A 14,784-nucleotide genomic window follows, 5' to 3' on the forward strand; every position below is an offset into this window, starting at 1 on the left:
AAATCCAAATTCTGGTGGGGGAATGGGAAGAAAAGATGTTCACACACTGCTAGATGGGGCTGCAAATTGCTAAAAAATTTCTAGGAAGACATCTGCAAACAAGTATGAATGATCTTTAAAATGTTTATACCTTAGTCAGGAAAATAATATGAAATTGGGACAAAGCTTATATACAAAGATATTCATTTTGCATTATAGCAAAACAAACAAAAAACTTGGAAACAATCTAATTTCTAATTATAGAATAGTCAAATAGGTGATACATTCATTCATTAGAATATTATATATCTAACAAAACCAGTGTTTACAAAAAAAGTCATAGAAAAATGCTTACAATATTCTAAGTGAAAAAAGAATATTTCAGGTCATAAAAATATGAATAAAGCAAAATAGCTCAAATTGTAAAATATGATGTTTGTATATATCTACACAGATTTAAATGTAGAAACTGTCTAAAAGGAAATAAAATGAAATACTAAAAGTGGTTAAAAAAATAATAAATTCCTGCTAGAGGGCCAGGCCTGTGGCCCAGTGGTTAAGTTCACACGCTCTGCTTTGGCGGCCCAGGGTTTCACCGGCTCGGATCCTGGGTGCAGACCTAGCACCACTCATCAGGCCATGTAGAGGCAGCATCCCACATGGCACAACCAGAAGGACCCACAACTAAAATATACAACTATGTACTGCGGGCCGTTGGGGAGAAGAAGAAGAAGAAAAGAAGACTGGCAACAGATGTCAGCTCAGGTGCCAATCTTTAAAATATATATAAATATTCCTGCTGAAGCCCAGAGCAATCACCTGAAAAGTTCTAGAAATGGCTGCAATGAAGTGAATAAGGCTGAAAGCTTACTGGATAAAAAGCATTCTCTCTCACTCCACCACATGCTGGGAACTTTCCTACTGCCAATCTGGGCCGATGCTCCTGCTCAGAGGGCCTAGTACGCAGCTGAATGAACAAAGGGATGAATCCATCTCAATTTCCTAGGACAGGCAAACTAATTCCCTCCACGTAAACTACTCGGGGCAAACAATCTTCACCACAAGCAAGAGTCAGCAGGTATGAAACATGGACCAACGAACTGGTGACACTCGGCTATAGCTTGAAGGCCCAGGAAAAAGAGTTTAGCTGAGTTGACTCAAGAGTAAGGGTACCTAACTGTACATTTGTACTTAACAAATAGACAACAAGAGAGCAATTCCTTTTGTGTAAGTACTGTAGCTAATAAATGGAAAGGAAATGGGAATATCACCCTTTTTGCCAACTCCTAATAAAATAACGGATCTAATATCAATGGTCACTACTATCAAAACAAGGGAGAGACCTGACATTACCTGCCTCCTGATAGCTGTACACTGCTATACACTAACTATAAGCAGTACACTAACTATAACGTATTCTTCCCCAGCTCCCCACATCAAACCAGAATCAGATCAAGCCCCCAGTTTACAGGACATATAGAGGTCATAAGAACATGTGAACTTCTCAGCAATGCAATCAGCAAAATCCAGAATGTGGGAAAGTTTACAAGACAAACAACTCAGTGTCTTCAACAAATGAAATGCTAGAAGAAAAAAAGAGAGAGAATGGGAAATCCTAGATTAAAAGAAACTTAAAAGTAGAGTGACAAGACATCCCAATTTGCCCATGACAGTCCAGGTTTGTGCCTGCTGTCCTCGTATAATTGTTAAGAGAATCCCTTTTCACTATCAAGTTTCCTAGTTTAGATAATAAATTATATGATCACCCCACTTAAGAGACATATTAATCAAATGAACTGTGTTGGTACAGTTTGAATACTGATTTTAAAAAATCAACTCTAAAAAAACATTTGAATGCTGACTGGATATTTGATGATACTGACAAATTATTATTAATTGTTTTAGGTGTGACAATGTTCATTTGCTTATGTTTTTAAAGAGTCCTTACCTTTAGAGATATAAACTGAAATAGTTACATGAAAGGAAATGATACGAAATCTGGTATTTGCTTTAAAATAATCGGGGGTCGGGGGTGGGGGGAGTGGAGGAGGATAATATTGACCACACTGAAGATGTAAGACTACTCTCTCTACTTTGGAATGTTTTGGGATTTTCCATAATACCTTTAAAACCTTCAGCTTCCTGCTCTTAATCCAAGAGCAGACCTTTGGCATCTTGCCAAATAGAAACGACTATGTTTATTCAGTCACCTGAAGCCAGGATCTATGAAAAACTGTCTGCCATGCAAGGTTTCCTGAGGTTCAATCACAGCTAGTATTCTTCATTACTTTACCTTTCCATTAAAAAAAAGGAATTTCCCCTCTCTGACAAGAGAATCACACCTCCTGAAGATACTAAGTTGTTCCTTCCCTAAAGCAGGAGAAGAGAAAGAATGAAACACCTTCAAACGGTTTCCATGGACTTTTCTCATTGTCAAAAAACGGCCTGTTAAAAAGAATGTAATTCAGAGTGTTTATCATTTTTAGTCCGTGTCCTGGTGAGCCCCAACAGGCCAGTTTTCAGCAGCAACAATTAGTAAGACTACATGAGAGGGCAGGAGGACACCTTAGCCAGGAACAAAGCTTTCACAGCCAGGACACAACGATAAGTGATACCTAGAGCTATCCATGGGAAAATAAGAATTTGAGAAAACTGATGGAAGCAAAAGGAAATTTAATGGAAGCAAAATGAAGTGTGAGGATCAGCAACATGTGAATTTCCAACAAAGACAGCAGATAAAATAACTATGGTATTATAGCAGTTTGGGCAGTATTCTGAACAATTTTACACGTTTGACTCATTTAATCCTACAGCAACTCTTGAAGTACTATTACTATTCCCACTTTAACAATGCAGAAAATTGAGGCAGAAAGAAGTGAAGTAATTTGCCTACAACAAGGCCAGGATAAGAACAATTCTGGAGATGTTCCTCTTTTAGAGTTACTTTTTAAAGTGGTTGTTTAAAAAAAGAAAGACAAGAAAAGCAGGTGTTGGAAAATGAAAATAGTCCTTTCTCTTCGGCAGGAAACAATCTTGGCACCATCTAAAAGAGGTTTCACAGGCTGCCTAGTTTTGGAGGAGGCCCAAAGGAACACCTGTCCTTTGCCATAAAAGTCTACAGAAAGCCTCTCACACATGTGACACAAGAGGGGCCAGAGGGCTGAATTAGTACCGGCTGCAAACTTTAGTGGTAAATTACTTCTTGCTGAAGATGTTCAAGCAAAGGCTGAAGAGCTTTACCTTCCACTCTAGGGCTGACGAAGTCTATGGTAATTCAAAACTGATCCAAAATCTAAGCCATTCTATGTTCCAGGAAGTTGCCAACAGCAGACTTCTATCCCCAGGAGGCCTAAAGCTGGGCCAGTGAATAGCCAGAGACACAACTATATCCTCTCTCTTCAGGGACACCAGTTACAACATAGAGCATATCTAGCACTCCTCCAAATAGGGTTATACCAACACTGGAATACTCACGCCTGAGTGCCAATCAACAGGCTGGAATCATACTGTTAGAAGACGTACAAGTTGACCAAAAGTTAGAGGTTATTTAATTCAACCCAAATCACAATCATATTTATTATGCCTCTTAAGGTTGATCACACCCACGCAAGACCCTTAAGAGCTACATCAAGGCCTGTCTGTAACAGACTCTTCCTTTCTCATCAAAGAACAAACAAAAATGTAGTACAAAGTTAGAGAGAGCATCATTTTAAAACTGTCTTGATTGTCCTTCAAATTAATATGGGCAACAATTTGTAGGGTCCTAAGCACAGCACTGAGATGCAGTCAATAAAGAAGGTTAAGATTCTGAGCAGGGTCAGTTCTAACAACTATGCATAGGGACACCGTTTTCCAGCCCTTTAAGACAACACAGCCACAAGCCTCCATAGCTCTATTAGTGTGCTAGGGCTGCCATAACAAAGCACCACAGACGGGGCGGCTTAAACAAGAGGCATGTATTTCCTCACAGTTCTGGAGGCTAGAAGGTGGCAGCAGGGTTGGTCTCTTCTGAGGCCTCTCTGGCTTGTAAATGGCTATCTTCTCCCTCTGTGTCTGCCTCCTAATCCTTTCCTTTTATAAGGACACTAGTCATATTAGGGCCCACCCCAATGACCTCATTTAACCAGAACTACCTCTGTAAAGACCCTATCTCCAAGTATGGTCACATTCTAGGTACTGGGGATTAGAACTTCAACATGCGAGCCATACAGAGAGAGCTGGGCAGGGGATTCCTCAGTTTTCTGCTGAGCACCAATCAGCATATGTGGGGAAGGACACTATCCAAGGAAATGAGCGGTGGTGCCCTCCCTAGAGCTCACACAGGGCCAGGAATACATCATATTCCCACCAGCCTGAGTGAAAAAACTCATAATGGATGGGCACTGAGTACTCAGAAAGTACTGCCTCAGTATTAAGGAAAAATTAGCCCCAAATGCCACTCTGGGCCCACCCAACAAAGCCTAAAAGGAATCTTCAAAAGGATCAAACTATTTACAAATAATATAACTGCTTCCTAGAACAACATTCAAGAAGTTTTAAAGAAATAAAAACATACCCAGCAAATAACAAAGTAAAATCATCTTGCCTTATCACTAAACTGGTACTTTGCAGGGGACAGATACAAAAGAATGGAAAGAAACACTAACAGAGTCACCAGACAGGTGAACAAGTCTAGGAAAGAAGAAACATGAAATTTAACAAGTTTTCAAGCCCAAAGCTGCAAAACATTGCTTCAGGTTGTCCCAAGACCATAGGTGTCAAGAGATAGTACTTCAAGGCATGTGCCAAGATGGGGCACACCTTAGGCTGTGGGGGCAACCCAACTTACAAACTTCCTCAGCTTGAAACAAAGTCTAGCACCTCCGGACGGGGTGACTTCAGGGAAGAGTCAGCCTCTAACGTTGTCCTATGTCAGTCTAACACTGCCCAAAATTATCTGTGGAATTTTAACTCCTGTATCAAATAATGTCAGGTAAGTCTGTATAATAAGTAGTGCTTTAACTTAAAATTTAGTTTTCTAGGTTACTTTTTTTTCTCTAACAAAAAGCTTAACACACATCAATTGATCAATCATACCTTCCTTTTTTTTTTCCTGGGGAAGATTCGCCTAGAGCTAACGTCTGTTGCCAATCTTCCTCTTTTTGTATGTGAGCTGCTACCATGGCATGGCCAATAACAGATGAGTGGTATAGGTCTGCGCCCAGGAACCGAACCCCAGCTGCCAAAGTGGAGTGTGTCGAACTCAAACACTAGGCCACTGAGGCTGGTCCCATACCTTCCTTCTTGAAAAAAAATTCTTAATTGGTTTCCAAGATACCTCTCTGTTGGTTCTTCTCCTTCCTAAAGAGCTGCTCCTTTTCAATCTCTGCTTTGCTTGTCTTAGTCTTCCCAACCTCTTAAAGTCAGATTGTGCAAGGGCTCAATCCTTTAACATTTCTTCTTTCTCTATCAACAGTCACTCAGTGGATGATCTCATAAATCTATTTCTTTCACTTAAATGCTGACAATTGGTAATTATTTATCTTTAGCCCAGACCTCACATCTCTCTAACTGTATATCTAATTAGCTATTGCTTGCAGTTTCCCAGTCTCAGTTCGTGGTAACTCCAACTTTCTAAATGTTCAGCCCCAAATCTTCAGATATCCTTCACTCATCTTTTTCTCAAACTCTGCATCTAATCCATCAATAAATCCTTTCAATTCTACCTTCAAAATACATCCTCAAATCTGACCACTTCTTACCACCTGCACTACTATGGCTTCAACCAACCATTGTCTCTTACCTAGATTATACCGGCAGCCTTTTACCTATAGCCAGCGATCCTTTCGATCTAAGTCAGATCATGACATTCTTCCGCTTTAAACCCTCCAATGGCTTCTCATCTTACTCAGCCTAAAAACAAAAATTCTCATAATGACTTTAAAGTTCTACTTCATCTAGCTCCTCCCTACATCTCAGAGCTCATTTCCCACCTCTCACTCCCTAAATTATTCCACACCAGCTTTACTGGACTCTACTGCACAAAGAACACGCGAAGAAAGCTCTTAGACCACGTCTGCAGCACTTACTGTTGTCTCTGTCTGAGACACTTCCTTCAGATACCTCTACTCTGGCTCCATGACTTCCTTCAGGTCTTTGCTCACATGTCAACTTATCATTGAGCCATCTTATATATATTGTCAACCCCTACTCCTCTTATCCTGCTGTATTTTCTCACCCTTACATCCGTCTGTTATATATTTACTCATTAACCTGTCTGCCTCCCTCCACTAGAATCTAAGCTCCCTCAGGGCAGGAACTTTATCTCTTGGTGTTCACTCTTTGTTCTCCATGTCTAAAACAGTGCCCAGCACATAGTATGTACTCAAATAATGTTTAATATATGAAAAGGAAGGCAGAAAGGAATGGGGAAAGGGTTATTTTCAGCAACGTGAACAAATCACTTAACTTGTTTTAGAAACAAATTCTCCTCCTGTGTAAAATGTGGTGTTTGGCCTATTTAACCTTTAGAGAGCTCTGTCATTGTGCCATGCTATGCTTCTCCGCTGGGGTGGTCACAAGACTGTCCAACAGGATGGGCACACAAATATCTAACTACTTATGCTACCCTACTTTCTCCTGAAATTTTGCATGTAGCAGAGATCTGTGAAATTCCTTTTACTCTTCTCTGTGACAGGGCCTTGACTTTTACTCAGTTACTCTCCATTACTAAAGAGAAAGGTTTGGGTTTTACCTATCAGGCTAGAAGCAATCACTGAGGCCCACATTCACATCACAGTAGGTTTCCTTACCTCCACTGCAGTGGGCGGCTGGAACAGGGACTGCCAGGACTGCTATGGGCTTGTGGGTTCAGGAAAAAGGCAAGAGGAGAAGTAGCCAGAACACAATCAGCACTAAATGGGACTTTAGTGAGAGATAGGGCTGGAGCCGATGTGGGGAAAAACGTGTGCTGGTTTACTTCAGATCCTCGGCAAAGAGCAGAGATTCTGACAAGGTACCAACAGTAGAAGAAAACAAAGTCAGTGATAATTTCTCAACCAAAAAGAAACATCTTCAAAGTGGGTTAGTTTAGGCAAAGAGGCTTACAAAAAGTAAAGAGTCAAAAATCATTCTCAAATATCATACCTCAGTATCAATACTGGCAAAGAATGACCTTCGAGACTAAAACTTAATCCACAGAATTAAAACCAAAAGTTTAAGCTTTGGGTATTTAAAGTATTTAGAATTGGCTTCAGGAAAAATATTGCAAATTTACTGCAACTCATCAGTTAGCAAGCAATAGGTAATATTTTGTGTCCAGTGACTAAAACTTCCTAGAGAGATGTGTATGTCCATAAAAATAAACATTCTCAATAAATTTATAAATTTTTGTTTATAAATTGTTAGATTATATTTACAATAACACCAATTTAATTAGCTAATTTCTGCCTAATGAGTATATCAAATAATGTCATTTAACTCTGTATAATAGATTTTGCTTCTACTTAAATTTTAGTTTTCCAGGATACTGTTTTCCCCTAAAAACAATCTAACCATCTTGATGCATTAAGTCCTAATAAAGACTATTAAGTAAATAAGATCACTACACTGAAAATAGACAGATGGTAAATATAGATTTCTACTTTGTTGATCACTGATAGATATGTCACAGATGATGAAAAATAACTGAGAGATTCACAGCATTTAATTTGCAGAAGTAACAGCGTGGCTTTCAATGCAAATACCATATTAAACTATTATATTTTATTTCCAAGACAAAAAAATAAGTATCACATAAGCACCTAATCTGTTTAAAAATGTTAGTTTCCTGTATTGTTATTGCTGACTGCTTGGATATGGATATGGTGACATTCTACTTGTGTTTAATTATGTATATTCAAAGGAAATCTTTACCTTCATACTTATCCCTTTAGCTAGTTTCAGCATATTTCTCAGATGAGTACACAATATGAGGATATAATAGGCTCGGAAAGTGGAGGGCAGACAAACATATAAAATTACAGGCATGCCCAAATTTCCACAAACTCAATATATTTTTTTAAAATTACGAGAACTAAAAATACTAATTTGAATTAATTTCTCACTTCAAAAAGAATTTTCACTTTTCTAAAGAACTATTTCAAAAATAAGTTCCCTAGTATATATAAGAAAGAATGAATTAGAACACACACTAAGACACTAAGTTCTTGTTAATCTGAATAATATTGCCTATACCAAATTTTGGAGACTTAAATCTTATCACATAAAATAATGCTTAGCCATTTTGATAAATATATAATAAGAATTATAAAAATCTATGAAAACCAAATCTCATTCTCCTTTTGCTTCTAATCACCACTCTGCAAACTGGTTATATACTGAGGTGAGTCTAAAAAGGATTGTTTGAAAAAGGCAAAGAGATTTATAAACTATTTACCAGCCCCTCGGGGGAAATTTTCCTAATCTAAATTCAAGTCACTAAACAGATAAAATGATTACCAATACAGTGTACCAACATTTGGAGAGCACAATTTTCGATCACTTATGTTTTCTTAAACTACAAATTCAATTAAAAAATTTCAATTTTGCTAATAAGTCATCTTTAAATGACACTTTAGTTGACGAAGCTTCTTTTTTAAAGTCTTTAACTTTTTGGCCTTAGTATGGGAATGTTTTTTAAAAGTATGCCAATCCTTCCAATTATATACTTCAAACAAGTCTGATTTTCCAAGGTCTGGTAGAATCATTAATTCAATCGATGAGCATCCACTAACACAGAAGGGCAATGACTCAAAGTCCACGCTGTCTCAGGGAAGCACTAACGTTCAGGGAAGAAAAGCTGAAGTGCACTCCTTCTGCCCTGTGAGTTATGCAAAGGTAGCTCAAGACGGTCACTGAGGTGGAATGGATTCTAGGACACTTCTTTCCCTGGTTCTCTAGTTTGCTGATCAATTCACTGAGCACTTCTTCATTAAATAAGCCTGAGCAGCTCTTGGAAAGCCACCCTGAGATGGAAGGCTTCTTCCATTCCCCAGCTTTGAAATCCTCATCTAAGTACATTTCTATATTGGCCAACATAGAAATAAAATTCAGGTCATACCCTAAAGGACTCAGGCTTGGATCTGCAAGGGCAGATCTGAGGTCCTGAGCTGACAGGCCAGGGTCAGAAATACAACACGCTCTCTAGTCAAAAGAGGAGATACTTTCATTTCCATTTGTTTCTCACATTCATGGGGCTTGTATTCGCAGCTTTGACACTAACTCTAAACATTCATTTTCAAGCCAGGAAAAAAGCGATCTTCACGGTTAACCCAGTTCCCCCAAGTACCTAAGAACCCCTAAACTGACATCTAACTCAATTTTCAGAATTAGAAACCCCATGTGCCCCTGCCAAGGGACCACTGTTTTGACCTTGAATTTATGAAGCCAGCTCAGCCCTCTTCCTGACAGGCATCTCCAAAGCAGAGTCTTTATCCAAACAAATGAAGGTGTGTTAGTTGGCATTAGTACTTTTCCTGACATCTGCCAGTTTCCACTCAGAGACCCCAGCCTCCTTACTGAATCCGCAGGCATGGTGCTCCCAGTCTCTCTCTCCTCCGTTTCATCATTTTCCTGGCTACTCAAGCTTCTGCCCTCTCACACTGGAGTCTTGGCAGGAAGTTCTCTCACACAAGGGGTATGCAGTCTATAAGCCAAAGGAAACTTACAAAAGCTTCCCAAACTTAAGAGAAAAATTAAAGCACTTTTCTTCAAAAACATGATATTCAGAACCCCCCTCCACCCTCACTCCCAAAGACCTAAGAGCCCGGGAGGCAGCAGTGAGACAGAGTGAGGAGTCCCAGATCCCAAGTGAATCAGCTGTCCTCTGATCTGCCTGACATCATTCACACTCAGCCTGCAACAAATCAGAGCCCCAGAGAGCACCTTGTTCCTCCTCAGCGACAAGTACCAAACTCCCTCCCCCACAATCAGCTGCAACCTCCAACCCTGAGGTCTGGCAGCAGTGAAGACTCTGGCAGAAATTGTACATACCAACTTGAAAACTCACCCTGTGACAGAAATACTATTAACTCAAGAGGCGTGGGCCAGGCTAGAACAGCTGTTGCAGCGGGTAGGGGATTGGTAGAAAGCATATTAAGGATCTCAAATTGGTAAATTAATGAGCTAAGAATATGTTGGCATTTCTGCAACATTATTCATTCTCAAACCCAGGCCTGGTGGAAGATGACAGAGTCTTAATGTTAGGGTTCAAAGCAGTCATCATTCAAATTCTGAATCTGATCAATTTAAGTAAATTCTGTACTCCTCCTATAGACAAAATTCAGGATTATTTTTTATTCCATTTCTATTACTCTCTAATCACTTGAATAATCTTGCGGTGAGAAAAGTCATAAGGAAAATTAAGAAAATAAGCCCAGAAACCATTTAGTTTAATTTCATCCAGTAACTATTAATAAAATCATTCAGGGGCCAGGCCGGTGGTGTAATGGTTAAGTTAGCACGCCCTGCTTTGGTAGCCTGGGGTTCACCAGTTCGGATCCTGGGCGCAGACATACGCACTGTTTATCAAGCCATGCTGTGGCAGGCATCCCACATACAAAAAATAGAGGAAGATGGGCACAGATGTTAGCTCAGGGCCAACCTTCCTCAGCAAAAAGAGGAGGATTGGCGGCAGATGTTGGCTCAGGGCTAATCTTCCTCAAATAAATAATCAGATAAAATAATATCCTTGATATGGCAGATGTTACACAAGACACTTAGGTAAGCTGCAGAAGAACTGTAATGAATGGTAAGCTACTTAAACTACATACTTAATTTATGTATGCTTCAGTTTCCCCATCTGTAGAATGAAAATAATTAAGGTACTTAATATATAGGTTGTGGTGAAGACTAACATATGTAAGACAGCAAAGTGCTCGCTATTATTATAGGTCTTGCCCTCCAGAAGCTAGCTCTCAATCTAAAGGAGGGAGAGAAGCCCAAACACATAATAAACCATCTGACAGAAACAGCCTGGCCTGAAGAGAGCCAAGTGATCAAGCACACTGTGGAGCTAAACACAGGTAGGGAGCCAAAGAGTAAGCAAAAGTCCTGGTCCCCTGCTTCAGAGCACCTGCCAACTCTGATGGGCTCTTCTCATTCATACAGATGACAAAGTATGTCAAACTGTTTTACTAGCATAACATTCAAAGGATTAGTTCATACTCCAACCAATGCTTTTTCAACTGCAGGTCACAACTGTTTAGTAAGTCATGAAATCAATCTGAAAGTCAGGACCAATATTTTCTTAAATGGAAAACAGAATAGAAAGACAAATATCAGAGTGCTTCACACATAGTAAGGGTTAAGAATTTTTTGTGAAATTTAGGTGTTTGTGACATCTATTACTGAAATACGTACAAACATACAAGTGTAAACACATGCGATGGGTTCCAATGTAAAATCTATTTGTTATTAAGGGTCACAGTCTAAAAAGTTTGACAGCCACTGTTCTAATTACCCAAGCAAACTCACCAACCTAGTAGCTACAGACAGTCACTCTTCCTTTCCATGTACCAGCCCAATCATTTGGTTCTCACAGCTCCTACTTCAGAACCCCCTGTTCTAAGTCCTAATGAAAATGGAAACGCTCTCTCAGAAATCTAGCACCTCTCAACCAGTCCTGAGTCCACTTTGGGAAAGTCTCGTGATGATATCACCATCAGTGACAAAAGCCCACATTCCCACAACTAAGAGACCAGCTGCGGTCTACCCCCAATCCAAGCCAAGGCTGTGCAGTTAAGGTTGGCCCCTAAGTTTCTAACCAATATTCTCTATTCTCTATACCCAACCCCAGGCAACTGAATAATAATAATAATAACAATATGACATAACAGCAATCAACATTTATAAGTACTTACTATTTACTAGGTTCTATTCTAAGCACTCTATATGTAATACCCAGGACTTCATCACAGCCCTATGATATATGTGCTATTATTATTGCCATTATTAACAAGAAAAAAAGCACAGAGAGGTTAAAATCATACCAGTGGTAAAGAAGAAAATACCCTTTCCTCAATATGTTTGCACCTAGTTACCCTACATATGATTATACTAGCCAGAAGTAGTCCTGTCTTCAGCCAAGTTGGTGAACTGAATTCATCTCTAGAATCAATGTGAGGAACTGTTGTGCTATAATTTCCTTCAGTATAAGATTCTGACAACAATAGCAAATGGATTCTCTCTAGCCTGTTCTGCAATAATAAACGGGGAGAGGAGAGAGAGCATGGAGCTCCTTAAGTAATGGTAAAGTCAGAAAATATTTGTTTGATTTTTAGAGAATGAGAGTCATATCTTATGTCCTTCATCTGACCCAAGGAAGATGTCACTTTTGCTCCTAGAGATTAACACATCCCCAGACAGAGTACTTTCTTTACACTTATTGGCATTAGAATCCTTTTGTGCCAATATTCCTGTCAGTATTAGGAAAGCTTAACACTTCCAACACTTCCCTGAGACTGGTGACAGCACTCAACAATTTGCAGTATGGAAAACAAAACATCTACCTTTTCTTATTAATTCACACAACTATTTATTGACTGCATTACCACCCTTGGAGCCAGGCAAGAAAGGTCTCTGCTATGGGCACTTTAGAGGTTCTGCAAAATAAAAAAAACACAAAAAGTCAATGTATTAAAGAAATGGGGTTGCCCCTGTAATTTGTGATCTGGCATTCTGCACTGGGAAAGCAAAGCCCTAAAAATCCGTTCTTGTGACTTCCACTGTTCAGACCCCAGGAAAACACTTGTCCACATCTTTCTTCCAAAGTCTTTTTTTAAAAAAGGCAATTATGCCAGATTGCTACTATGGACTGTGAAGCTGGAAACTTCAGAGAGAACTCTGCCTGAGATTAGAAAGTGAGCAGCACAGGTCTCAGAAGTAAGCAAAAAGACAAATTAGTTAACCTGTCAAATCCTTCCTCTCAGATAACATAAATATAATAGATTTCTTGGCTAATACAAGTATTGTTTCCAAGTTGGAGCCAAACATGCATTTACTTGATTTGTTTCTGTTCCGATTCGTGGTTCTAAAGATACTCATAATGTAGCTCATCTTCCTAACAGAGCACCTGGCACCTGAGGAACACTTTTCAGAATTAAGGAATTCATATTACTAGTAAACGTACTTATGTGCAAGCCTAGACATAACATGCGTAAGGCCAGAGACCAGTTTTTATACCAATAGTTGAACAGTTAATGCTAACATTACATTTTGTTTTTATAGAAATATGTACTCAGATATATGTAGAAACCATAAAATTTTTAAATTTAGCTTATTTAAGTAATTTTGAATATTTAAAAAGAAAACTCTTTGAAAGCACTGAAAATTTTCAATTTTTTACACTTTTTATTTTTGATAAAAATATATTCAAACTTGCTACTCTCTGAATACAATTACATTTTTTTAAAATCCTATAGATCATCATAAACAAGTACAAGTTGTGATCACGACAGAGATAGAAAAATAAGAAAGTGAAGCTTAGGAGAGAAAAAAGAAACAAAATCTATAAATAAGTTGATCTGCTTAAATTTGAAAAAAACTGCTAATGAAAGAGAATGGACTTCAGTGACACACAGAAAGCACACATACAATCATTAACACTGAAGAAAAGATTGAGTAAACAGAAAATAAGCCATAGTATTCCAAGAGAAGTAAATGCCGATACAGAATGCTGGTGTGATTATTCCTAAAATAATATTATCTATCCAATATTTAGCCAAATACAAAGATTTTTTTTTCCTGTGGTATAACAGTAAAATAATCACAGAATACAATAAAAAATTTATAGGTGTAATGTAAATGACTTTGAAATTTGATGCTAAAATGGATGAACGTGTAAGATGGATAAAAAATGAAAAAAAAATGATGAAACACGGTCACTGGCACGGATAAAAATGTAAATGAAATTAATAATTTAATTGGTAATAAAGTGAGAAAAAATCATAATTTAACTTTTAAAAAGTAATTATTACTCAGTTCTATAGATTACAAGAGGGATAAAGTCATGTTAAACAACTAACTTTGTAATATATATTGTTGAGTTAACTGAAAAAGAAAACAAGGAAGTAGAAATGAACTTGATGCAAAAAATATAGGTTTTGACTTATGAGAGAACTAAAGAAAAAACTCAATTTTAGGCATTAAGACTGTCAAACTTTCACCTGCAACTATGACAAAGTAACTAAAACAAAACTAGCCGTTCTGCTGCAAACCACCATAAAACTGAACAAAATATATGAGGCAACAGCTTTCAGGCACTGGGAAAAGGCAACGCAAAAGAATGCAAATCCAAAAGAAGGAAAACTCAAATGCTGAAACATCCCAATTTTCCCAGCTCCCTGCCTGGAACAATGTTCTTACAGTGGCACAGAGAGCTAGAGCTCAAGCAGAATGCAGTAGTAGCTCCATTAAGCTTGAAGAAGCACAGGTTACAGTTTAGGGTAGCTAATCAAACACACATTGCACACTCATCAAGAAAGACCATATGCTAGGCCATAAAAGAAGTCTCACAAAATTTCAAAAGACTGAAATTCTATAAATTATGTTGTCTGGTCACAAGAGAATTAAATTCAAAATCAATTACAATAAAAAAAACTACAAAATTCCCCAATATTTGGAAATTAAACTACACATTTCTAAATAATCTATGAGTCAAAGATGAAATGACAAAGGAAATTAGAAAATATTTTAGATTAAATTATAATGAATATACAACATATCAAACTTTATAGTATGCAGCTAAAAGAGTGCTTAGAGGGAAATTTATAGCTTTAAATGCTTACA

At 38.2% G+C, this 14,784-nt stretch overlaps 1 protein-coding gene across 8 annotated transcripts in view; it reads right to left on the reverse strand.

Moving 5' to 3' along the window:
* The window catches only part of MAST2 (microtubule associated serine/threonine kinase 2), a 210,724-nt gene that overhangs the window by 78,254 nt on the left and 117,686 nt on the right, over positions 1-14,784 (reverse strand). The window contains exons 1-2 of one of the 8 annotated variants that reach the window (XM_046662032.1): positions 9,517-9,770; positions 6,771-6,965 (exon numbers count right to left, since the gene is read on the reverse strand). The exons of 6 other annotated variants lie outside the window; for them this stretch is intronic. In XM_046662032.1, the coding sequence (XP_046517988.1) occupies positions 6,771-6,965; positions 9,517-9,566 (245 nt within the window). In that variant the 5' untranslated portion in view covers positions 9,567-9,770. Of the gene's footprint in view, positions 1-6,770; positions 6,966-9,516; positions 9,771-14,784 lie in introns of those variants that run through there. One more of the 8 variants, XM_046662034.1, reaches the window with a different exon arrangement.

The sequence above is a fragment of the Equus quagga genome, chromosome 5 (assembly GCF_021613505.1).
Source record: "Equus quagga isolate Etosha38 chromosome 5, UCLA_HA_Equagga_1.0, whole genome shotgun sequence".
NCBI classification, from domain to species: Eukaryota; Metazoa; Chordata; class Mammalia; order Perissodactyla; family Equidae; genus Equus; species Equus quagga.